Below are 26,012 nucleotides of genomic sequence, written 5' to 3'. Positions count from 1 at the left end.
CAGCATTTTTGCTAGGTATCTTTCCAATCTTCATCGACCAAAACCAAGGTGGATATGAGGCAGTGATTTTAAGTTATCTATCACCCATCATTTTGATTGTCCCTACATCATTTTTGCTAATCAAGGACCCATCATTTTGATTCTGGTCTGATCATCGTTTATCAGATCTTCATCCAACGGTTACCATTTCCCCTCTCTATAAATACCTAATTTCAATCTCATTTCAACTCACACCAGAATTTCTAAATCTCTCTAAAATTTCTCAATCTCCAATTCTTTTCATCACTCTTCCAATTTCTCAGAGAGTATGGCTGATAATATGAACATTGCTGAGTTCGTAGCAAACCAACGTGCTGACGCAAATCGAAGAGCTGTTGATCGTGCCAATGTGGATAGTGAAATTAGGAGAAGTCAAATTAGGCGAAAACTAAAATTCACTGTTGCGGGAGATGAATGTATTTGCAAGAATTATATTTCTTCTATTGAGGAGACTGTACTTGGAAATGCATTACATCTCGAAACATTATGGCAAATGATTTATGGGAAATTTCAAGAGAAAAAACAATGAATCTCAACAATCGTGATGTTATAGAGTTGATTCAACGCTTCAGTATAATCAATAAGGAAGTTACTAGGTTTGTTACTTTAACTACTTCATCAAGAAGGTCCAAATTTGAGGAATGGTGAATCCATGATGGAATTTCAAAAAAGGTGTCGTGCGGATGGTGCAACTATGATGGAACTTCGAGGTAGGTGTCGTGCGGAATATCGTCACATCTACGAAAAAGACTTCTAATTTGAAAATTGTTTCGAGATTGGACAATATTTGCCCAAATATTCTCCAGTATTTATGTTTTAATTTCTCGATTGTCCACTTAAGTATTTAAATTTGAAAAAGCAGGGGTCTAACAACACCACCCAATATTTCACTTAGCAATCTATATGGACTAACTCCGAAATACTTTCTAGAGAATCAACTAGACATTCAGACTCAATCTAAGTAAAAGTATCTCAAGGAGTTAATATCTCTCTCTTGTTTTGATTTACTCAAGCTAATAGAAATCAGCGAGTCTTTAATCAAACACAAGGAATAACTTGGATGGTACCAAAGACCAATATCTAAGGATCAATCAATGACAATTAACAACCAAAGGTCGGATTACTCTAATTGATGATCTAACACACAACCTGTATTATTTCAATTATAAAGATAAACAATATAATGCGGAAATGTAAATAACACAGACACCAAAAAATTTGTTAACGAGCAAACCGCAAATGCAGAAAAACCCCGGGACCTAGTCCAGATTGAACACATATTGTATTAAGCCGCTACAGACACTAGCCTACTCCAAGCTAACTTCGGACTGGACTGTAGTTGAACCCCAATCAGTCTCCCACAGATCCAAGGTACAGTTGTACTCCCTACGCCTCTGATCCCAGCAGGATACTGCACACTTGATTTCCTTTGCTGATCTCACCCACAACTAAGATTTGCTACGACCCAAAATCACAGGCTTTGTCAATAAACAAATCTGTCTCACACAGACAAGTCTATCAAAGGATCAATCTGTCTCCCACAGATAAACCCTAAAGGTTTTATTCTGTCTTTTGATAATAATCAAGGTGAACAGGAACCAATTGATAATCCGGTCTTATATTCCCGAAGAACAACCAAGAGTTATCAATCACCTCACAACAATCTTAATCGTATGGTAGCGAAACAAGATGTTGCGGAATCACAAACAATGAGACGAAAATGTTTTTGACTACTTTTTATATCTTGCATATCAGAGATATCAATATCAAGCCAATCAATCTGATTGTACTCGTACGATAGAAGATGCAAGATCATATCACACAACTACGATAAAAGTAGTATCGGTCTAGCGTCACAATCCCAATGAAGTCTTTAAATCGTTAACCTGGTTTTAGAAGAAGAAAACCAAAGGTTAAAGGAGAAATGACTCTAGCACGCAAACTAGTATCACACGTAAGGTATGGGGATTAGTTTTGCACAATACTAGATATTACTGTTATATAGTCTTTCAAATCAGGGTTTGAAATTAAGTTACCTTGGTAACAAAGCAATCAATATCCACCTTTAGATGAAAACCTGAAATTAAGTTACCTTGTTACACACACTTGACAATGCACGCTTCAAGGTTTGTTAACCGTACCCAAACGTATGCTCTTGTTGGTTTAACAATAGTTAACCAAAAGGTTAGCCATATGAGAATTTCATATCAACCATGTTCTTCTTCACCATAACTAGTTCAAATGACTTCAAGATGAACTAGTTAGAGAGTTGTTCAATTGCAAGGAAATCTTATGTACTACACAAGACACAATTGAAGCAAAGATGATTTGATTCACTTGAATCGGTTCATGAACTTTTATAGCCACGGTTTGCAAACTGCATTCCTTAGTATTTTTAAGTTTAAGTTCAGAAATCATCTTCAGATATATAACCTTCTCAAGTTCGCAGACTAGGTTCGCGGACTTAAGTTACCGGGCAGAGTTTACAAACTCCAACAGAAATTCTCGGGAATGAGAACTTCGCCGGTTCGCGGACTGGGTTCACTGACTGAGTTCGAGGACTTAACTTCACGCAAGTAGTTTGTCAACTCCAGCAGAAATTCTCGGGTCTGAGAACTTCTGCAGTTCGCGGACTTGGCTCACGCCATTCTTCCGGTTCTCTTGATCAAAAAAGTTCGCAAACTTTGGTTCAAGGAATAGGACTTATACATAAATGTGTTTCCACAACAATGCTTATGTCCACCATTGGTTATGTAATCTAAACTCTCATTTCAATCATTGAAACATTCTTAGAGGACGTTATATAATTGTTACACCATTTCTCATCGAAGCAATTTTCAAGATTGTTGAAACATATCATGAATTTCGTCACTTGGTAAATATAAACTTGATCGAAGCAAAAAGCTTTACCAATACATATTTCGAGATATAAATAGGCGAGGTATACTCGGCTCGAAATACCAAATGTGTATAATCTAAGTCTATATATATAGCATACGACTTCTTGTCTCAAAGAGTAGGAGATAGAGTATATAAAATTTTGAGTGATAGATAAGTTCAAGTCTTTACATACCTTTTTGTCGAGAAGTTCCACCGGTTCCTTGAGTAGTTCTTATACTTGTATGATGAATCGCCATGAAGTCCTTGAGCTCAACTACACTATCTATCCTAGTCCGAGACTTAGCTATAATAGACTAGAAATCAAGACTTATAGTTTTGATCACTAACATTGACAAACATACTTGAGATAGCAACGCATGCGAGTTCGACCGAGCAATGCTCTAACAATCTCCCCCTTTGTCAATTTTAGTGACAAAACTATCAATACATATGGAATACAAAAATGATAAAGAAACTTTAGTATCTCCTATTCCACATGTCTAATCTTCAACAATCCTCGAAATCTTCGCCACTTCCAAGTACTCCAATGATCCCAAAGGTTGTAAGTTTAGCATCACCGTTGTTGAAGATCCGTAGCTATAACAATGAGAAAACATAGTTTTCGATCATTATTATACAGTGTCATAGTATTATTACACAGCGTCAAAATTCAATTGTATCACAACTTCAACAATAATACTATGGTGATATGTATCACCCCCCCCCCCCCCCCCCTTACTCAATACTCCATCTCACATGGAAACCACTCCCCCTTACACAATGATCCGAAAATCATATGTATTTGTAGTGTGAACTACATATTAATTCTCTCCCTTTTTGTCAATAAAATTGGCAAAGGTACAAGAACGGGATCATAATGAAATTTTTGAAAGAGACATTTCATGACAAAAGGAAAAAAAAATACATACCAACTAATTTAGATGCAATCATAAAGCCGAAGCTAAATGCATTCATCAAGGAGTTTAAAGATACAAGATAACGCCTCTAAAATTCCATAGCCGCAAACCCCTAAAGATATGATCATTAAGCACAAGTTCAAAAGAACTCTCCCCCATTTGATGTCATTCCCGAAAGAACAACAAGAGCGACCTTAATTTCGAAAGAAAAGAAGGATTTTTATTGGACACCAAAAACCATAAGAATGATTTTCTATATCCAAAGACTCAATCAAATTAATCACAAGTAAACCCATGATTAATTTAATCGGAATACGCAATCAAATTAAACACAAAAAGTGATCAATTTAATTGATTATGTTCAACATAAGTAAACTTACGGAGCTACGACTAAGTTAACCATAGAAAATTATTAGCTTAACCGTTCATATACTCAACACAAGAAAAACTTATGGAGTATTGCAGTATACACATAAAATATGGATCACGGATAATCAATACTGCGGAATATACAAGTATTCATTCTATCTTCAATCATTACTTGCATAACAACAATTAATAAACATAATCCTTGTAAACAAAATATTTTAACCTATCTTCCATCAATAATTAACATAATAGGCTTAACTTTTGTATTTGTCAAAAGTCCATTCATTCTTTTATCAATACATGCATATCGACATACGAAAGACTTTACTTTTGACAAGGTATGGGACAATCATAGTTCACGGACGTAAACACACATATCCCATAACAATTTTGCAATATATAAAACCATAAAGATTGATACTACAAAAATCATCTTCCAAACAAATTTAGAGTTTAAACCAATAAATCTAAAAACATGAAGATGAAAACGTTGGACATAGCTATGTGTAATCACAATAATTGCTATTACAAACTCTAGTAATCCTTCTCAAAAACAAGAATAAATTCTCATAAGAAGTTTCCTAGGCATCAAGACAAACTAGTAATGCACATATAAGATGATTTGTCCTTTAGAGAGTAGAATCAATCTTTTTCGCCCAGGTTTATACCAAGAATAGCTACCAAAGGCGTATAAAAATATTTTCAAAGAAGAACATACAAAGTTATTAACGACCATGCACCATAGTTCACATAAAATGATTGTGAACATTCAAGAATCATAGTAATACGTACTACTGCCCATTCTTGAACTTCCTTCTTTGTGATTCACCAAAAACATTCTTGTAAAAGCTACAAATGAGCTTATAAGAGTACTACTCCATGAATCCAAGTGCCCAAGTCCAAGAGAAGTGGAATAAGTGCAACGAAACAGAGCAAAACACTCAAAAACAAGAGAGATGACAAATACCAATCTTAACTCATCCAAATTCAATAATTATCACCTCCATTTTGAAGATAATTCAAATTGGAAGATAATGCAAAAATAATGAGGTCATTCCGAGTTCGAACGAAGAAGATACGTCCAAAACAACTTTACCGAATATCGACGTCAAGTATGCATATGGGTTTGCAAACGAATTTTCGTATCCTGGAGAAGTATGCAGACGGGATTTGCGAACTTAAACCCCTGGATGATGTTATGCATACTCGGTGTGTGTACCATGAAGTCTAAACATCCCGAACTAATATTTTCAAACCTAAACATATAAGAACCTTAAACACAGATCAAGTTAGATAGAAAAGAACGATAAGTAAGGTACGTGAATCATTATAAGTTCTCTAAGAAAATAAAAGCACAAAACTTGCTCAAGTTTATAGACATACCTTTTTAGATGAATCCAATTGAATTCTACAACCTTACCAAACATAATCTGTGTGCCCCAATTTTCGTGCTTCCCTCACCGTATACATAACAGGGTATTCCTTGGTGAGGATGCACTTATAACACACTCAAGTTGTGTTGAGGTGAACAATGTATTGCTCACCACAAGTTACCTTTGTATTATCATGAAAGAGATCACTTTTAGAACCTTTCACATCCAAATCCATCTTTCCAAAGAACTCTTTAAGTTCCAACATCATGGATACTGCCTTCTCCATAGTCATGGAATTTTATGGGAGATCATTCCTTTTCACACTCAAGGTGTCATTGACTTTCTTTGGAACCCACTTATGAGTGTGTTTAGAAACAACCAGAACCTTCTTCTCGTTACTCTCTTCAAGATTTCTCGAAAGAGGATTGAATTTACTATTCTTTTGCAAGTTAGTCTTTCTCCAACTGGGAACATCGGATCTTGTCTTCGTCTTTACGAAGTTATACTTTTGATAACCATTACGATTGTGAAAAGGATTCGTACGACGTTTATAGACAAAAATAGTTTTATCACAACACTGATTCCTTTGCCTAAAGGTTGGACAGTTACAACCTGTAGCATTAAGGGGATTAGCCTTAACATATGATCTTGGTTTCACAACTTCTTGTGATGCCCAAACAAGAAAATCATGAAGTTTCACATTCCTTATACGGAAACGACATCTCTTTTCTAGGTGACCTTTATTTTCGCAATAGTGGCAAACATAAGGAATGTTCTTACCTCGATCTGTATGTGCTGACTTTGGAGGTTGATATACTTTTCTCTTTCGAACCTTATTTGCCGGTGATGGTATTTCACTTTTTCCATCAGTGGAAACCTTTTGTTGAGAAGAATCACTAGCCTTGAAAATTTTTACCTCTCTGCTAATACTTGGAGCATCTATTCCCTTATAGCCCAATCCTCGTGTATCACGATGATTTTTTCTTGCTCCTAGCATAGTGGTTAATTTGCTTGAACTAGTATTGAACTTTTTCAAGTCATCTTCCAACATCTTCATTTTATCAAGAGAAGCAGCTAAATCAGCTTCAAGGCGTTTTTCTCGAGCGAGACAAGCACTTTCCCCGTCATCAAAACTAATTTGTTGAGAGTTAAACCTTGCTTCAGATTCTGCAAGTTCTCTTCCAACAAAAAGTACTTTTGATAAAGATTATCACATTCAAGTGACTTCATATGTAGGTTTTCCTCAGAATCCTTGAGGATCGATTCGTTAGAACGATTCGAAAAATAAACACCTGCGTAACATACTCTGAGAGGATTCAGAAGAGGTGAGACATGAGAAGTTGTAATCTTCTTCATATTCCATGAATCCAAAAACTTAACATACTCTGAGACTTCCTCATCAACATCTCTATCAATATCTGAATCACCTTCATCAGAAAGTTCATCCAACTGTTCTTCTAGGAGAGTTTCCCAATCGACAGTTTTTACATCAAGAGAATGTTTAGATATTGACTTAGATGTGACAGTTCTCTCAGGTGAATCCAAGCTTTTAGAATCATCTGGTAATTTCTGAACTGGTACGTTATTAGAGATAAACTCGTCCATAATCAGATCGCTACAAACACAGACTTATAAGGTCTTTAACGTGTTTGCCTGCTCTGATACCAATTGAAAAAGCGGGGGTCTAACAACACCACCCAATATTTCTCTTAGCAATATGTATGGACTAACTCCGAAATACTTTCTAGAGAATCAACTAGACAGTCAGACTCAATCTAAGTAAAAGTATCTGAAGGAGTTAATATCTCTCTTTTGTTTTGATTTACTCAAGCTAATAGAAATCAGCGAGTCTTTAATCAAACACAAGGAATAACTTGGATGGTACCAAAGACCAATATCCAAGGATCAATCAATGGCAATCAATAACCAAATGTCGGATTACTCTAATTGATGATCTAACGCATAACCTGTATTATTTCAGTTATAAAGATAAACAATATAATGCGGAAATAGAAATAACACAGACACCAGAAATTTTGTTAACGAGGAAACCGCAAAAGCAGAAAAACCCCAAGACCTAGTCCAGATTGAAAACACACTGTATTAAGCCGCTACAGACACTGGCCTACTCCAAGCTAACTTCGGACTGGACTGTATTTGAACCCCAATCAGTCTCCCACCGATCCAAGGTACAGTTGTACTCCCTACGCCTCTCATCCCAGCAGGATACTGCGCACTTGATTCCCTTAGCTGATCTCACTCATAACTAAGAGTTTCTACGACCCAAAATCGCAGGCTTTGACAATAAACAAATCTGTCTCACACAGACAAGTCTATCAAAGGATCAATCTGTCTTCCACAGATAAACCCTAAAGGTTTTGTTCCGTCTTTTGATATTAATCAAGGTGAACAGGAACCAATTGATAATCCGGTCTAATATTCTCGAAGAAAAGCGTAGAGTTATCAATCACCTCACAACAATCTTAATCGTATGGTAGGGAAATGAGATGTTGCGGAATCACAAACAATGAGACGAAGATGTTTGTGACTACTTTTTATATCTTTCCTATCAGAGATATCAATCTCAATCCAATCAATCTGATTGTACTCGTACGATAGAAGATGCAAGATCAGATCACACAACTACGATAAAAGTAGTATCGGTCTGGCTTCACAATCCCAACGAAGTCTTTAAGTCGTTAATCTGGTTTTAGAACAATAAAACCAAAGGTTAAAAGAGAAACGACTCTAGCACGCAAACTAGTATCACACGTAAGGTGTGGGGATTAGTTTTACACAATACTAGATGTCTCCTTTATATAGTCTTTCAAATCAGGGTTTGCAATTAAGTTACCTTGGTAACAAAGCAATCAATATCCACCGTTAGATGAAAAATTAGCTTGTTACACACACTTGACAATGCACGCTTCTAGGTTTGTTAACCGCACCCAAACGTATGCACTTGTTGGTTCAACAATAGTTAACCAAAAGGTTAGCCATATGAGCATTTCATATCAACCATGTTCTTCTTCACCATAACTAATTCAAATGACTTCAAGATGAACTAGTTAGAGAGTTGTTCAATTGCAAGGAAATCTTATGTACTACACAAGACACAATTGAAGCAAAGATGATTTGATTCACTTGAATCGGTTCATGAACTTTTATAGCCACGGTTTGGAAACTTCATTCCTTAGTATTTTTAAGTTTAAGTTCAAAAATCATCTTCAGATATATAACCTTCTCAAGTTCGCAGACTAGGTTCGCGGACTTAAGTTACCGGGAAGAGTTTACAAACTCCAGCAGAAATTCTCGGGAATGAGAACTTCGCCGGTTCGCGGTATGGGTTCGCGGACTAAGTTCCCGGACTTAGCTTCACGTAAGTAGTTTGTCAACTCCAGCATAATTCTCGGGTTTGAGAATTTCGGAAGTTCGCGAACTGAGTTCACGGAGTTGGCTCACGCCATTCTTCCGGTTCTCTTGAGCAACAAAGTTCACAAACTTTGGTTCAAGGAATATGACTTATACATAAATGTGTTTACACAACAATGCTTATGGCCACCATTGGTTATGTAATCTAAACTCTCATTTCAATCATTGAAACATTCTTAGAGGACGTTATACAGTTGTTACACCATTTCTCGTCAAAGGAATTTTCAAGATGATTGAAACATATCATGACTTTCGTCACTTGGTAAAGATAAACTTGATCGAAGCGAAAAGCTTACCAACACATATTTAGAGATATAGATAGGCGAGGTGTAATCGACTCGAAATACCAAATCTGCATAATCCAAGTATATATATATATCATACGACTTCTTGTCTCAATGAGTAGGAGATAGAGTAGATAGACTTTTGAGTGATAGATAAGTTCAAGTCTTCACATACCTTTTTGTCGAGAAGTTCCACCGGTTCCTTGAGTAGTTCTTCTACTTGTATGATGAATCGCCATGAAGTCCTTGAGCTCAACTACATTTTCTATCCTAGTCCGAAACTTAGCTATAATAGACTAGAAATCAAGACTTATAGTTTTGATCACTAACATTGACAAACATGCTTGAGATAGCAACGCATGCGAGTTCGAACAAGCAATGCTCTAACAAAATTTTCCAAGTATTAGTTTAAGTTCTTATGTTTTAACTTCATAATTGTCTAATTAAAATGTAAGATTGGATTAAAATGTATTAGGTTAAGTATTAGTTTACTTAAAATGTATTAGTTTAAGTATTAGATTTTAATATTTGTTTAAATGTATCTCTAATTAAAATGTAAAATTGGATTAAGAATAGAATTAATCTTAATTTTCAACATTACTCGTCAAATTTTCAAATTTATTAAACTTCGATATAATCATTAAATAGTCATTTTTTACAAGACATAAAAATAGACAATAATAATTTGAAATATAGACTTTAAAAATTAAAATTTGGGACAATGTTCTTCATCTTGTTAATCTTCTTCATTTCCCCAAATTTCCAATGAATGCGCTCATGAACGGATTCTCTTTTGTTTATCTTCTTCTTTGGCTTCAAATTTGTTTTGCCTTGATTTTCCTTGCCTTGAACTTTTCTTTGCATTTTCTTAGTTGCGGTTTTGACTTGGTTGATATCAAAAACTTGGAGACTTCTTTGCTTCTTACTTATTTCTTTATAACTATCACATATCTTCTTAACGACACCTTCAAGCACTACTCCTGAAAAATCAAGTTGTGTTCCCGAATCAAGTTGGATTTGAAATTGTGTCATTTGGAAAATTTCAAAAAAATAAATTAGATTGAGAAAGAGAGAAATATAGAAATTTAGATTAAGAAAAAGAGAATTAGAGAAATTTTTTGTGTAAAAAATTTTGGGATAAACTTCTAAGTTTAAAAATTACCTATGTATAGCGATAAAGAACTAGTCGTTGGCGCTAGAGTTAACACCGAGCGATATTCTTAATAACGCCAGCGATAAAGTCTTTATCGTTGGTGTTATTAAGAATATCGACCGCTAAAAGCTCTGTCGCTCAATAGTTTTCCCATAGTGCCGCCTGGTATGTCAAACAACATTTTTTTGCCATACACATAGGAATAGGCCTAAGACACGATCCTCGTAATTTTGAATTAAAAAAATCAAAACATAATAAAGAAAGCAAATACAAAATCCAATGATAAAAAATCCAAAGAGAATCTAAGTAAACAAGACCAAGTCCACGCCCACACCTACACCCACACCCAAAATGACATTTAATGCCATTATTTATCACCCAGTGGAATAACAACTGAGACCATCGACCAACAACAAACAATCATAATGCTGTAAATTATGTACTATAACCAAATCAATTACTACTAGTTGCTTTAATCAATGTCTTAACAGTGACAGTAGATCCAGTATAATTCTTCCCAATCTCTGCCGTGAACGTGTCGTAACGTAGGAAAAACTCTACCACCGTAAGTCTGGATAACAATAGGGCGATGTTCTTCCCGGCGCATTGTTTATTCTCGGGGATGGGATCAACAGTCTGACGCTCGTTAAACCAATTACCATACTTGAGCAATTTTTCACCTTCTTCACCCATAAATCTAGTCCCTATAAACTCATTTGGATTCTCGAATATCTTAGGATCCCGAATAGCCAAAGGCAGATATCCAAATAGAACCTCACCTTTCTTGACCTGATAACTGGCAGCGTGACTACTTATTACCATATCTTCTCTGGCTCTTGCGTACTGATGCGGAGCAGACGGTTCCATCCTAAGAATTTCGAATACCACTGATTTGGTAAGCGGCATTTTCTCAAGTGCTGCTATAGTTACAACTCCGCCTTCGGATTTAACAACCGCTCTAATTTCGTCAACAAGATCTTTGTGTAATTTCTCCCCTCCTAGATATAACCACTTCATCACAGCACGAAAAAGGGGTCTCAAACCAGCGTAAGCATTGGCACCGGACATAAAAACAAGATTATGACAAGTTTCCTCTTTTGATAACCCAAGCTTCTTGGCTTCATCAAAAATCGGTGTAGATGAAGCGTAAACAACATCATAAATCTTTTGATAATCAGATTTCACAAGAAATGAGGGACATGGAAAGCTATGGAAGAGAGCATCTTCAACCCAACTCAACCACTTGGGTAACCCCAGAGTCAATATCGTATGAAATTGTATAGTCAACCATTTTCTCATCATTGTCGGACCTTTGTTACCAAGATTTGTAGGGTCGATATCGAAGAAAACACGAAGAAGTAAATTGAAAGCCATGTCATCACTGTAAGTATTGAAATTAGCTTCACCTTTTACGGCTACATCCATTTCGAGGTTATCGAAAAGAGCAGTGAAACATGTTTGAGATACCTGAATGGTTTTATGGTGTATAGATGCAAATAGGTCGAGATAAAGACTTTTAAGTTTCCCATGCTTTTCATCCGAGGGATCCAAATAAGCACTGACTTTATACCCACCGGTGAAAGAAGTTGAGGGCACATAATTACCTATAAGAACGTCTTTCTTCCATACTTTTGAATGATCGAAAAGAATAGGAAAACTAACTGCATCAGCCAGAACAATGACTTTAGGGTCTGGAACATTGATAAGCTCAGCTAAAAGAAGGTTCATTCGAAAAACAGTTGAATTGTATTCTTCCGTATGAGACTTGATGAACTCGGCATGACCTTGGAAGTAATTGTAATGATAACGATCTGATATTGGACCAAGAACTGGGAGACCTAAATCTCCGGGGATCTCTTTTAAGGGTAGTTCTGATGATCGATCATCCTTAAAAGCCATTGTAGTTGTTTAGAGTTGCCTGAGGTAGAAAATACTTCTGGCTGAATTAGCTAGCTAGAGATGAACACACTTGTGAGTCTTGTCTTCTTCTTAATGATTTATTTATAGATCGACTTAGTTATCTGGGATGGAGCATTGGAGCCAGCCAAGTACCCCTCTTGTTGCGTTAAAATTGAAGTTTTGAACGTTTGGTTTATCCCATGGGGCGGCTTTGGAAGGGAGAACTCTTCTATGCTTGTAGGTCAACCATTCCTCCTTTACATTTGTTGATTTGTACGTACAAATAAATCTTAAACACACATGTTATAAATTAGGAACTGTCCTTTATATTGTTAATAATTTTTCTTGATACTATCTAGGTGGGTGATGTGTTTTCAAGCAAACAAACAATAATTCAAATGTTAGAATACGGCCATCCAACTCAAAACCAATCGGCAATGAGTGAGAGGTCCTAAGAGATTACAAACCGCAGGATCTTAGATGTCCAGATAATGTGAGACTGATAATCTCAACATGCCCCCTCACGTGTAGCCTCGTTGGGTCTAACACGTGGACAATTAAATTGGGTGACGCGGAGTAAAGGCGCGGTCAAATGACTCGTCGCAAATAACCTGCTCTGATACCATGTTAGAATACGGGCATCCAACTCAAAACCAATCGGAAATGAGTGGAGAGGTCCTAAGAAATTATAAACCGTAGGATCTTAGATGCCCAGACAATGTGGGACTAATAATCTCAACATGAAAGAAGAAACAGAAAGAATGTGCTGAAGTGTCTTTGGTATAGAGCATAAAGGTGATAAAAATGGCTTTGAAACCTTCTTATACTGGTGAGACACCAACCAGACGTCCGATCAAAGTTCCAACTTGAGAGATATCAAATTCAGTAATGGCTGCCTAAATATAATTTAAAGGCCTTGTCCGCCCTTTGCCAAGTCAGGTCTAATTGCCCAACTTTTTTCTTTTCAGTTTTATCGTAAAAAGGATCAACGGAACAGGATTGCAAGTTGAAATAGAGCACTATCGTTGTAACTACTGGAAATCCAGCAGTACACCCAACTAAGATACTAATCGATCTAAGACATAATAGATATTTTGGATAAGAAATTCTTTATTGATTAATCATTCAAAGTAAATGAAAGTACAAGTTTTGGATACAAGGAAACCCTAATCTCACACTCTAAGCAAGACTATTCCTACCCAAAATCCGACCCCGTTACATTGCCCAAGGGCCTCTATTTATAGACCAATCCTAATGGAAAACAGCTAATTTTACTTCGTCCAATGTCACCATGTTCTCGTGGGTTAGCCTTTTATTTCGCCCATACCATTTTCCATAAAGTTTCTCCCCTTCTTCATTGACGCCTTTGGGAACTTGTCGGGACAACCGTCTCTTTTCTTGCTCAATAATTTACTGACTTCGCAGGTTATCATTTCAGCCAAGTAACCTTACTTCGCCTATATGATTTCGTGAATGGTATCTTGTTGGGTACTCCAAGTGATTTTTTGTGTTTTAAATTCTTTTAAGTGAGTTTCCTCGCCATAAAGTACTATTTCGAAAATGGATTTTCTTACTTCATTTCGTCAGTTAGTAATAATGACGACCCTGACTTTTGATTTGACAAGTCACTGACGGGATACTTGGGGAATGATACAAGATCCTTGAGTGAGATTCTTTAGACCTATTTTGTACCTTCCTATGCGACCACGTGGCGAGCCTATTTTGTGTACCTACATTTTGCCTTTTCTTGTTCGGTTCGAGTCATACGAGAATGGAATAAGAACCGCTTCGAAATTTCTTGGCCGCCACGTTCTCCACCCTTTTGTTTCCAAGTGGCCACGTTCTCTCGTTAACCGGCTGCTATCGGTCAGAATTCCTCGAACGTGTCGATAACCTTCTTTTGCCAGTTACCTTTTTTATGTTATAAATATCTCGTTTTAACCCGGTTTTGGGTTTTTTCTTCCTCTTCTTCTTTGTTTACGTATTTACTGCTCCTGCCCCTGCTTCCGCCATTATTGTTACCCTACTTTTCTTTCAATTTTCTGCTTTTCTTTTGTCTTCATGGCTCCAAAGAAAGTTTCAACACCTACTCCGCTCAAAACCCTTGAGGAATTCGAAGCCGACTTTCAAAAGGTAGGTTTAACTTTGACCCCCGCCGTCAATTCTTCTATAAATCCTCCTATCTCTGCAACTCAAGACATGAAACTGAATTATAGATGGATTCAGTCCGATATTTGGTCTGCTAACAAGATGATCATCACCGTTGGTCAGTTAAGAGCCGGGTTGTCTTTTCCCCTCTACAACCCTTCTAACCCTTTCTTCCTCGATATTCTGAACAAGCTTCAGTGTGGGGCTTTCCAGCAATGCAATTCGCATCTCCAACAAATTTATGATTCGCTCAGAGAATGACACTTCGCAAGTTCCGCTGGCGGCTGAGGAGTACGATTCTCGTGACTATAATGTAGACTTCTTCATGGATAACTATTCCACTAGGTTTACAAGCATGAGAAAGTATCAGGAATGGGGTATTGAACTCATCCGGAATACCATCTATGTCCCGTCCAAAGCTCTTCCTTTAGACGTGGATCCTCTCAAACCGTGGCGAGATGACCGACTTTGCTCTTCTTGTGACGAGGATTGGATGATGTTTCCTCTGGTGGTAGGGGGCCCTTAGTCTGGGGTGTTGATGAGAAAAGGATTCCTCGCAAGGGTCCTCTACCCAAGCATTGTTATCTCGCCGGATGCGATCCTTGGAAGTTTCGATGGTCTCTGCCAGATGAGATACTTTTTTTGTCTCTTAGGCCTCCATCCTGCTTTGAGCTTTGTACGTTCGCACATTTCTTTTCTCTTTTACTCAGTATGAAATGCCTGCTGCTGGTCTTCTCAAGGATCGCAAGGAAAGGGATGTTACTGTTGAATCTCCTAAACAGGTATCCACTTCGCACGTTACCTTCTTTTTCGCGATGTAACCTTAGATTCTAACCCCTTACTCTTCGCAGGATGATATTCCCTTTGTTAAGCAGCCTGCTTCCGATCCAACTAAGGGACGGAAAATACGTGATCGTCATAATCCGCCTTCCCCTTTAGTTCAGGTATCTTTAACTCGCTGAAAGTTTTCATTTCGTGTATTATAGTCATGTCATCCCCTAATTGTTTTGAAATCATTATTTCGCAGATTGGTTCCTCCGATGCCCCCTCTTCTGGCGAGCCTCAAAGGAAGCGTAAGACCTTGGACTTGGATGGTTTGACAGCGGTTAGGAGTTCTGTTGTTCCTCCAACTCATCCTGCTCCTCCTAAGCACCAGTCTTCTCGCCCCCATACAACTACTTCTCCAAAAATTGCTTATCCTCCCTTTCCTCCTCCTTTGGTCGTGCAACTCGAGGAATCCCCAAAGGAACCTCCCCCTTGTAACAAAGGGAAGCAAACGATTTCGTCTGTGATGTCTAATCCTCTTTACGATACAGACATGAAGTTTCTACAAGGCATTTACCACAAGGCTCGCGAGGATACGGCCAAGAGGTCTCGTGCCCTTTAATCTTTGGTGACTTTTAGTGATGACGACTTCCTTTTTCAAGATTCATCCGTACTGCTGAACGCCTCAATGAATCTGACTCTTCAACAACATTCTGCTCTAATGAATCTGGTGAGCCCTTTATACTTTTTTCATCGCGTTTTCATAGCATTTAGAGATTCGTTTCTAAATTCCAGCTTGTCGGTTCGCAGGAAGTCAATCATCACATGGCCAGCTTAGTGGAGATTAGACTTGTCCACGAGAAAATGAAGAAGGATGATGCTCAATCAAGGCTTTGACGAAGGAGATTAACGAAGAGAAAGAATACTCAGCAAGCTAGACAAGAAGGTGGAGAAGCTTCAGAGTAAGTTCTTCCCCTCGTAGATCCATTTCTTGCCTTTCTATTTATGTTTGTTATTTTCTTATTTCGTATTTCGTCAAGATCGATGCATGAAACATTAAATGGATGCTTCTGAAGCGTCTGCCTCACTTGAAGACATTCGCTCTGAAAAACTGAACATCTCAACTCAGAATGATTGCTATGTGACCGAAAATGAGATTCTGAATGAGAAAGTCGAAAATCTTTTCTCGCAAGTGGATAATTTGTCTATCGATTTCTCTCGTAACGAGGAATTGAATCATCATCTTCATGACGAGAATGAACGCCTCAAGCTAGAGCTCCAGCGAGTCAATAACTCTCTCACCACTTCGAGGAATCTGCACTCCTCGTCATTATCTTTAATTAAGATATTGGAGGAGTATAAGGAACATGCAATCAATAAGAAGAACCAAGTTATGGTTCACCTTCGTAAATCTCGCAGCATAGTTACTGGTTTGCGAAGATTGATTGTTTGAAGAAAAAGGTGGAGTTTCTCCAAGCTCAGCTAGAAGTCTCCTCGCGCCCAAAATACGTTAAATATTCTTCTCAAGCCAAGTATGTTGATCTTCGCAATAGCAAGGGTACCCTCTTCATTCATCCTAACAAAGATACTTCAAAGTCCGGTCATGGTAAAGGTTGGGACGATTCATATCACGAGTTATGCGTTCAGCTCCGAGAGTCGAATCTACAAGTCTCCATACTGGATCATTTGTATTATGATATCCAAGAGACTTTGAATACTATTATCTTACAAATGGAAGGTAGTTTTAGGTGCGGCGTGTAGTTATGGTCAAATCAGATTTCAAGTTTCTGTTCAAATTTCATTGCGTCTTTGTAGAATCCGAAGAGCGCTACAAGAATCAGATCCTTCACTTTTCCCATGAAAGGGATGAGTCTCGCAACGAGGTTTCTCACCTTAGAAACGATGTTAAGGATTTGAATGCTGATATCGACGACATGACGGAGGATTCCGCAAAAGTGGCGAAATTATCTCGTAAGAATACTTAGAAATACCTGGTATCCCTCTTCAACAATTTCTGCGACGAGCATGGTATTCCTTATACCATTTTTCCTCTAGAGATTTTCTCTGAAGATGAGTAGCCAGTCGACGATAGAACCGTCTCAGGCGAAGAAGAGAGGTTTGATGGAGGTGACGAGGAGCAGAAGACCAAGGAGGAAAATGTCGAAGAGGAAGAGCCCAAGTATGCCCTTGCTTCTACAAGATTTTTTGGACAACCCTCAGATCCTAATGCGGATATTGGTGCTGACCTTGGCGAAGATGGTGGTGATGTCCATGAGATAATAGTCACTGATGGAACTCCAATTCAACAACAATTTTAACTTCTCTTCTTCTATATTTTAAGCTTCCCCTAGCTTATTCCTCTGAGAGTTATTCACAACGTGCGTTAGGTCTTTCCTCTTGCACTTCTAGTGCGAACTAGGGTGCACGCCGTGGATTCTCAGCCTTCCTAGGCGAAGGTTTTAAGTTTCCCTAGAAACTGTTTACTTCGTGAGTCTTATTTGCCTCCTAATACGAGGTCTTACTTGCCTGGGCTATGGTTTTATTTGTTTTGATTACTTCATAAGCGTGGGAATTCATATCCTTGAATTGATTCATCAAAATTCTGAAATATCATTGTTATCATTTAAATCTGATACATTGCTTAAATTAAAATAAGTTCAACCTTCTTGTTTCTACTGTTCTTCCATGGTTATTAGTGTTCTTCTTCTATGCGAATGTGCTCAAACTGATACCTTTTCAACTCCTTCATCCCTACTTCGTTCCCGATCCTGAACAATACCGAGAATAAAGGGTGCCTTGTTGATATCGCATAGATGAACGAACGCACTAAATCTTCTTCTGACAATCTTCCTTTCAGCTCACCGAAAATCGTTTTCCATCTCGCCACAATACTTCGCAAGCTTTCATTCTCCCTTTGTTTCAACGAGAATATCGCTGCTATTTCTGGCTTGCAAGGCTCACTTCTCGCGCATTTGTTCATCATTTCCGCCCACCCTTGCAATCCAGATGTTCTTCCGGTAGTCGGGACATTGCTTGTTGTTCCTCGCTTACTGGTCCTTATTAATTTCTGGGCCCGATATTCCCTTTCTATGAATTCTCTCTTGCTATTTTTTATGGCTCTTTTTAAATCTTCGCTTTCATCTCGCTCTCCTCGCCCCTTCATTTTTCGCCAATATTCTTGATGCCCTTCAGCTGCAAATTTCCTTCCCGAAGAATCCTCTCCTCTTTAGGTGTTGTGCTCCACTTGTTTTCCTTTTAGGTGATTGTTCTTGACTATGAGTTTCTCGTTTTGTCTTTCTAGTCTTATCTGTTCCCTTACTAGGTCTTCTTTCCTTCGCCTTTCTTGGTAGAGTTCTTATTTTAATCGTTCCATCTCCTTGTCTTCTTTGCAAGTGTCTTTCGGCCTGCTTCTTGAACTTCGTGCTTTCTTTCCTTAGACGTTTCCCTCAGTCTCTGGTATCAATTTCCTTTTGCATTTGGTAACATTTGCCTTTGCTCCACCCCGTGGGGTTTGTTTTTCCTTGGCGAGGGGAGTTTCTTTCTCATTTTTTGCTGCTTCACTTCCCTCTGCTATTTTCCCTTTCTTAGTCTTTCCATTTTGCTTTATCTCAATCTGACCTTGCTTCTCCGTAGTCCCCTTGTGATCCTTTTCGTTGGCAACCAACGTCTTATCTCTTCTATATCCTTTTGGGACGTAGTTTGCCATTCACTTATCCCAATGGTGAATACCATCAGCTGCTCCGCCCTTTTTGCTTCATACACCTTCTTCTTTTGTTTTATCTTTTTTCTTAGTTTCTCATCGTAGTTATGGACATCCTTTTCATTACATTATCGCGCATCCTTCAGGTCTCCTCTGATCTCTCCTACTGCACTTGGCATTGGGGATCGTACGGCCTGATGATATGTCAACGCAACTCCTTTTATCCCGTGTATCCATGGCCTGCATATGGGAGCATTATAAGGCGAGTCTGTATCTATCCCGCATACTGTAACTTTTGTTTCCAACTCGTCCGCATTTTTTTTTACGACTAGTTCTCCCTTTGGCTTTGATGCAACCCCGTTAAACCCATATATGTTGTATGTCGATGGCACGAGGTCAGAATCCTTGCACCCCATGATTCTAAACGCATGTCAACCGAGCTCCCCATATCCACCAGGATCCTGTCTATTTCCCAAACCTTTTCCTTCTTGACTTGGTCTTCCTCCCACTTTGAGTATTTCCCAAAGTTCAAGGTTATAACCAAGGGGTCTGTATGTGAAGCTCCTCCTTCAGGTGCGTCTTTCGCTGAGAACGTTATCTCTCTCTTTTTCCACTCTTCTAATGGTTCCTTCTTCGCGATATTTAATATCTCATTTCCTTCAAAGTCCCTTTTATGCACCATCTTGAGTATGTTATCATGGAAATTTTTAATGCTCTTAGTTGAATGTATTATCGAATTACAATTCAGATTTTGGGTTCCCCGATCTATTTCAATTCGTTATACTGGTTGATTGTCACGAGGTGGGGGCGGTGGTGGAGGTACATAATTCTCCAAGAAATGTGCGAGTTTTCCCTGTTCTACTAGGCGGAGTATAATTCTTCGGATGTTTCGACAGTCATTCGTGTGATGCCATGTAAACGATGATACCTGCAAAACTCATGACTCCTATTCCCTGTAGGTAGTTCTCTTCCAAAATTTGGTGGGGGTGGGATCTCCTCCGTCAACACTATCGCCTCCCACACCTTTTCCACGATTGTATTGAGTCTAGGAATTTTTACATCTTCAAAAACCGGTGCATTCAGTCTTCGCTCTCCAAATCTAGGTCATTGACTGTTTCTTTGCTGATATCCCGTGCTATAACTTCGTGGCTCATAATTCTTTCGTCTTGACTCCTCATATATTTGTTGATCGATCCATTCCTGATCTCCGATAGATACAACTACAAGTTTCGCAGGAATTGGGGTTGAAGGCTCCCCTTTTTCATATTTCGGATCATCCTCCACGACATACACTGTTCTTGGTAATAGCCTTGAATTTCCTTCCTTTGCTGGGATCGGTATTACTTCGCTGACTTTCCTCTGCTTCTCCTCCAACGCTATGTATTCCTCTTGATACTCCCTTAGTTCATTCATTGTCAAGGAGTTCCGGATTATGAATATTTGGGTGTACAGCAGGTCGGTCAGGATTAAGGCGTTCAAGAAGGCTAGGATAAAATTCTTCTCATCAACTCTTCCTGCGATTTCGCTACATACTGTCCTCCATCTTTTTACCAGTCCTAGCAAGCTCTCAGCAAATCTTCGCCTTAGGTTGAATAGGGTCTTGATCCGCGGCCTCAGCATGTTGTTACTTATATAGGTTGTCAAGAACATTCTCTGCAGGTATTTAAATGACGAGATCGACCTTTATGGTAGCCCATCAAACCAAGCCAACGCTTCTCCGGTTAAGCTCGCAGGGACATACTTACAGAGTACCGCATCGTTTCGTCCCCATTGCATCAATGAAAGAGTGTACTGTTTTAAGTGCTGCACAACACTTTCTGACCCGCTTAATATGCTTTCAAAGGTTGGTAATACACATTACTCATAAATTTCCGCAGACATTATCTCGTAGGTCAATGGAGATTTGTCAGCTTCCTCTATCGCCTCTGCCAACTGCACCCTTCCACCTCTTCGAAAATTGTTTATCAATGTCCTCATATCCTGCAATTCATTCATGACCTATTGATTCAAGTTTCTTACACTTTCTTCGTGATGATTGCCTCTCATCACGCTAAGCCTTACTTCCCGACGTCTTACTTCTTCCTCGTATCTCCGATTTACATCGTGTTTCCTTTCCTCTTCTCACCTTCTTTCATCTTCGTTCCTCCTTTCCTCTTCTCGTCTCCTTTCTTCTTCATATCTTCGTCTTTGATCTTCCCATCTCATTATCTCCAACGCTCTTCTTAGATTACTTTCTTCGCTGCTTTCTCTTTGCTGTGTCCTTTTTCGTTTTCCTCCGTCGTCCTCGTAAGCATATCTCCTTTGTCGTCGTTCATCTTCTTCCGACGATATCGTTATCTCTTCATAGTTCGTGACGTCAACTGCTCTTTCCTCATTGATTTGGCGATTTTCTATCGTTAACATTGCGTTTTGTCTCATCAGCCTAGTTTGTTGTTCCGCTAAATCCCAGTCTCGTTCCCTCTCGAGGCGAAGCGTCTCCCTTAGCTGTTCCAACGTCATATGTTATTCACCGATATTCTCCTCCATATCTTCGCGGGTCATTTCTTCTCCTGCAGTGGTGTCAGTGTCGGAAGTTCTCTGAAGTCATCTTCTCTGGCCTCTTCATTCTGCCGTTGGTTCATGCCTTGCCTTTCTCCTGCAACCGATGTTTCTCCCCTTTCCATTCTTCCTCCTCTTTTAGCCTCCAAACGTTTGCTTCTCCTCGTTGCTGTCAAGTGCCTCGTTCGATCCGGCGTCTTGGCTATCACCTAGTCCTTGATTCGATATCTTCAAATCAACGTCTGCTTCTGAAACCTAACCAACCTTACGATGCAATACCCAAAGATTATTCCCTTTCCTAGATCTCCAATCTTAATTATAAACAAACCTTTTGAGATCTACAAAACCCTAACTTGTAAACACAATTCGCCAAGATCTCTAAATTCTATGATCTTTAAAAGAATTTCAACTTTTCTCAAACTCTTAGATGAGGATGGATCCCCAATCTAAGTTCCCTGTTTCTAGCGCCAAAATGTAACTACTGGAAATCCAGTAGTACACCCAAATAAGATACTAACCAGATGTAAGACATAATAGATAATTTGGATAAGAAATTCTTTATTGATCTACCATTCAAGGTAAATTAAAGTACAAGTTTTTTGGATAAAAGGAAACCCTAATCTCACACTCTAAGCAAGACTATTCCTACCCAAAATCCGACCCCCTTTACATTGTCCAAGGGCCTCTATTTATAGACCATCCAACCCTAATGGAAAACAGCTCATTTTACTTCGTCCAATGTCACCATGTTCTCGTGGGTTAGCCTTTTATTTCGCCCAGACCATTTTCCATAAAGTTTCTCCCCTTCTTTCGCTGACGCCTCTGGGAACTTGTCGGGACAGCTGTCTCTTTTCTTGCTCAATAATTTACTGACTTTGCAGGTTATCTTTTCAGCCAAATAACCTTACTTCGCCTATCTGATTTCGTGAATGGTATCTTGTTGGGTACTCCAAGTGATCTTTTGTGTTTTAAATTATTTTAAGTGAGTTTCCTCGCCATAAAGTAATATTTCGCAAATGGATTTTCTTACTTCATTTCGTCAGTTAGTAATAATAACGACATAACTTTTGATTTGACAAGTCACTGACGGGATACTTGGGGAATGATATCCTTGAGTGAGATTCTTCAGATCTATTTCGTGCCTTCCTGTGCGACCACGTGGCGAGCCTATTTTGCGTACCTACAATCGTCATCAGAAAGTCCAGACCTGATGAAATATGAAACCGACGTGGAGCACCGAGCACGTATTCATGTTTGATCTATTCAGGAAAATGTTTGTCAGGCCGAGAACATCAAGCACTCGGTGAATCTAGCAAGATTTTGAAAGTCGTCTTCATTTTGAGCAGGTCAAGTCATCTAGGGGAACGTATATTTAATCTTGTCTTAATCTATCAACACTAATGATTTAACGTCATACATATTGATTAATCACGTACTAAAATCGAAATGAGACACTGGTGTGCATGTATCTGCAGTTCATACGTAACATCATTTAACGTCATACATATTTAATTAATAAGTGTTTCTAATCAAACACTTACACTTAATTACCTTACATTCTAGAAAAGTCGCCTCTCTAACAATAACCAATTCCTAAGTTCTTAATGATCATGAACCTAGCGGCATCAAAATGGAGGTTTAGACTGGTAAAATTGGTACGATATTTTCATATTTTGATATTTTTTTTCCTCGCCCAAAACATAAAACATCATTTCTTAAGTAGCTACTCCAGTCTCGAAAATATGTTACACTAATTCTAACTATATCACTCATTAAAGGGCCGAAAGATTATACTTCCAGAATTTGCAGTTTCGGTTGGCAAACTTTTAACACATCGGTACATTAATTAAGCAAACATGATAAACGTCGTCATTTTGGAAACAATACATAAGATAAAACAAAATAACAAAGTTCAATATTCAATACAAGTTCAAGGAGAATCTAAGCAAACATGAGCAAGTCCCACACCCAATTCGTACATTTTGATGCCATTCTTTATCACCCAGCAGAACAACAACGGAGACTATATATCGGACACAAGAGACCCAACATATGTTGTTATAGATCAACATATTTGGGATCTCATCTACAACAAAAAATCTTAAGTATAAATTTTGTGGAACCAAATCAATTGATACTAGTTGCTTTAATCAATGTCTTAACAGTGACTGTAGATCCGGTATAATTCTTTCCAACCTCTGCTGTGAATGTGTCGTAGCGTAGGAAAAACTCTACCACCATAAGTCTGGCTAACAATAGTACGATATCTTTCCCAGCGCATTGTTTATTATCGGCGATTGGATCAACTGTTTGACGTTCGTTAGACCAATAAGCATATTTCAGCAGCTTTTCTCCTTCTTCGCCAAGAAATCTTGTCCCTATAAACTCATTTGGATTCTCAAATATCTTAGGATCACGCATAGCCAGCGGTTGATATCCAAATAAAACCTCACCTTTCTTGACTTGGTAACTAGCATCATGACTGCTTATTACCATATCTTCTCTAGCTCTGGCATACTGATGCGGGGCAGCTGGTTCCATCCTAAAAATTTCGAATATCACAGATTTGGTCAGCTTCATTTTCTCAATTGATGCGAGAGTCACAACGCCGCCTTCAGACTTAACAGTTTCCCTAATTTCGTTAATAAGATCTTTGTGTAGTTTTTCTCCTCCTAGATATAACCATTTCATCAAAGCATGGAAAAGGGGTCTCAAACCAGCGTAAGCATTGGCACCGGACATAAAAACAAGATTATGACAAGTTTCTTCTTTTGATAACCCAAGCTTCTTAGCTTCATCAAAAACTGGTGTTGACGAGCATCATAAATCTTTTGGTAATCAGATTTCACAAGAAATGAAGGACATGGAAAAGTATGCAAGAGAGTGTCTTCAATCCAACTCAACCACTTGCGCAACCCTAGAGTTATTATTGGATGGAACTGGACAACAACCATTTCCTTATCATGGACGAGCCTTTATTACCCAGCTTGGCAGGATCGATATTGTAATAAACATGAAGAAGTAGTTCGAAAATCATGTTATCACTATAAGTGTTGAAGCTAGCTTGACCTTTTGCAGCCACATCGGACTCAAGATTATCGAAAAGAGCAGCAAAATATGTTTGAGATACAGGAGTAGTCTTATGGTGTATAGATGCAAATAGACCAAGAAAGAGACCTTTAAGTTTCCCATGTTTTTCGTCTGAAGGATCCAAATAACCGCCAACTTTATACCCACCGGTGAAAGAAGTTGATGGCACATAAGTACCAACAATGAGATCTTTCTTTTCGACTTTTGAATGATCAAAAAGGATTGGAAAACTAACTGCATCCGCTAATACAATGACTTTAGGATCTGGAACATTGACAAACTCTCCTGGTAGAATGTTCATTCGGAATATGTTGAGTTGTATTCTTCCATATGAGACTTGATGAACTCTGCATGGCCTTGGAAGTAATTGTAGTTGTAACGATCTGATATTGGACCGATAATCGGGAGACCCAAATCCCCAGGGATTTTTTTAACGGTAGTTTCGACGATGGAACATCAAAATGCGCCATTGTTGCTGTTTTAAAGTTGCTTGATTGAGAGTTGAAAGTACGTTTTGGATGAACTGAATTAGCTGGCTAGAGATAAATACACTTGTGCATATATTGCGAGTCTTTTCTTGGTCTTAACGATCTATTTATAGAAAAGTTATCAGGGATGGAATATGGGGTCAAGTGCCCCGATTTATTTAAACAAAGACAATAAATATAAGGGTTCAAAGTTTAGTTTCTGGAAGGCGGCGGTCTTTAAAAAATGTTTTTTTCATGGATGGCGGCCTTTAAATAGATGACTATTATTTATCTTAGTCCTATCGCCTATGGCCTTTAAATAGTGGGTGATGTCTTTTCAGGTCAACAAACAATAATTGAAATCTTGAAACAAGAATACAAATTATGCAATCTGTTGAAGTGTCTTTGGTCGGATAGAGCATAAAGGTGGTAGAAGTGGCTTTGAAACCTTCTTCTACTCGTGGGCCACCAACTGGCCTTCAAGATGGTGCAACTTGACAAACATAATTCAGTAATGGCTGCCTTATTATATAGTGTGAAAGCCTTACCCTCTCTTTGCCAAAGCTATGCATCCTAATGGATGATGTCTATAAATGCCAACTTTCTATTTTCTTTTTCTTTTCACAAAATTAGTTAAAAAGACCAAAATCAACAATTTCTGGGTGAAAACGACATTTAGATTTAGATACTGTTTAAATGGCCAAAATTTTAAAAATGGTCAGGATGTAACTAGTTTCATCGTTCCCATTTTTAAATATTTTTTCTTATTTTTAATTTACACAGGATATATCCAGTTTCATCCTTACTATATTTTAAATTTAAGCTAGGATGAATCCAGTTTCATCCTTACTATTTTTTTTTGTCCATTTCACCCGAACTATTTTTTACTCGTCCATTTGAACCGTGATTTAAAAATATTTGGACAAATGACCCATTTTGCGTTTTCTTTTTTACTTTA

At 38.3% G+C, this 26,012-nt stretch overlaps 3 protein-coding genes across 3 annotated transcripts; all 3 read right to left on the bottom strand.

Annotated features, from left to right (window-relative positions):
* Positions 1–10,792: 10,792 nt before the first annotated feature.
* Positions 10,793–12,402, bottom strand: LOC113353517 (allene oxide synthase 1, chloroplastic-like). Its single transcript, XM_026597084.1, has one exon. The coding sequence runs from the start codon at positions 12,344–12,346 to the stop codon at positions 10,901–10,903; it is 1,446 nt and encodes a 481-aa protein (XP_026452869.1). The 5' UTR covers positions 12,347–12,402; the 3' UTR covers positions 10,793–10,900.
* Positions 12,403–23,343: 10,941 nt separating this feature from the next.
* On the bottom strand, positions 23,344–24,260 carry LOC113353515 (9-divinyl ether synthase-like). The gene has a single exon (XM_026597082.1). The coding sequence runs from the start codon at positions 24,237–24,239 to the stop codon at positions 23,625–23,627; it is 615 nt and encodes a 204-aa protein (XP_026452867.1). The 5' UTR covers positions 24,240–24,260; the 3' UTR covers positions 23,344–23,624.
* Positions 24,261–24,395: 135 nt separating this feature from the next.
* Positions 24,396–24,906, bottom strand: LOC113353516 (allene oxide synthase-like). The gene has a single exon (XM_026597083.1). The coding sequence runs from the start codon at positions 24,886–24,888 to the stop codon at positions 24,424–24,426; it is 465 nt and encodes a 154-aa protein (XP_026452868.1). The 5' UTR covers positions 24,889–24,906; the 3' UTR covers positions 24,396–24,423.
* Positions 24,907–26,012: the final 1,106 nt, after the last annotated feature.

Source organism: Papaver somniferum, chromosome 2 (genome assembly GCF_003573695.1).
Source record: "Papaver somniferum cultivar HN1 chromosome 2, ASM357369v1, whole genome shotgun sequence".
Classification (NCBI taxonomy): Eukaryota; Viridiplantae; Streptophyta; class Magnoliopsida; order Ranunculales; family Papaveraceae; genus Papaver; species Papaver somniferum.
This window is presented reverse-complemented; position numbering and strand designations above follow the sequence as displayed.

What these genes read in the sequence shown, in the direction of transcription:
- LOC113353515 (XM_026597082.1), bottom strand. Translation starts at nt 24,239, where the DNA reads ATGTCCGGTGCCAATGCTTACGCTGGTTTGAGACCCCTTTTCCATGCT.
- LOC113353517 (XM_026597084.1), bottom strand. Translation starts at nt 12,346, where the DNA reads ATGGCTTTTAAGGATGATCGATCATCAGAACTACCCTTAAAAGAGATC.
- LOC113353516 (XM_026597083.1), bottom strand. Translation starts at nt 24,888, where the DNA reads ATGAACATTCTACCAGGAGAGTTTGTCAATGTTCCAGATCCTAAAGTC.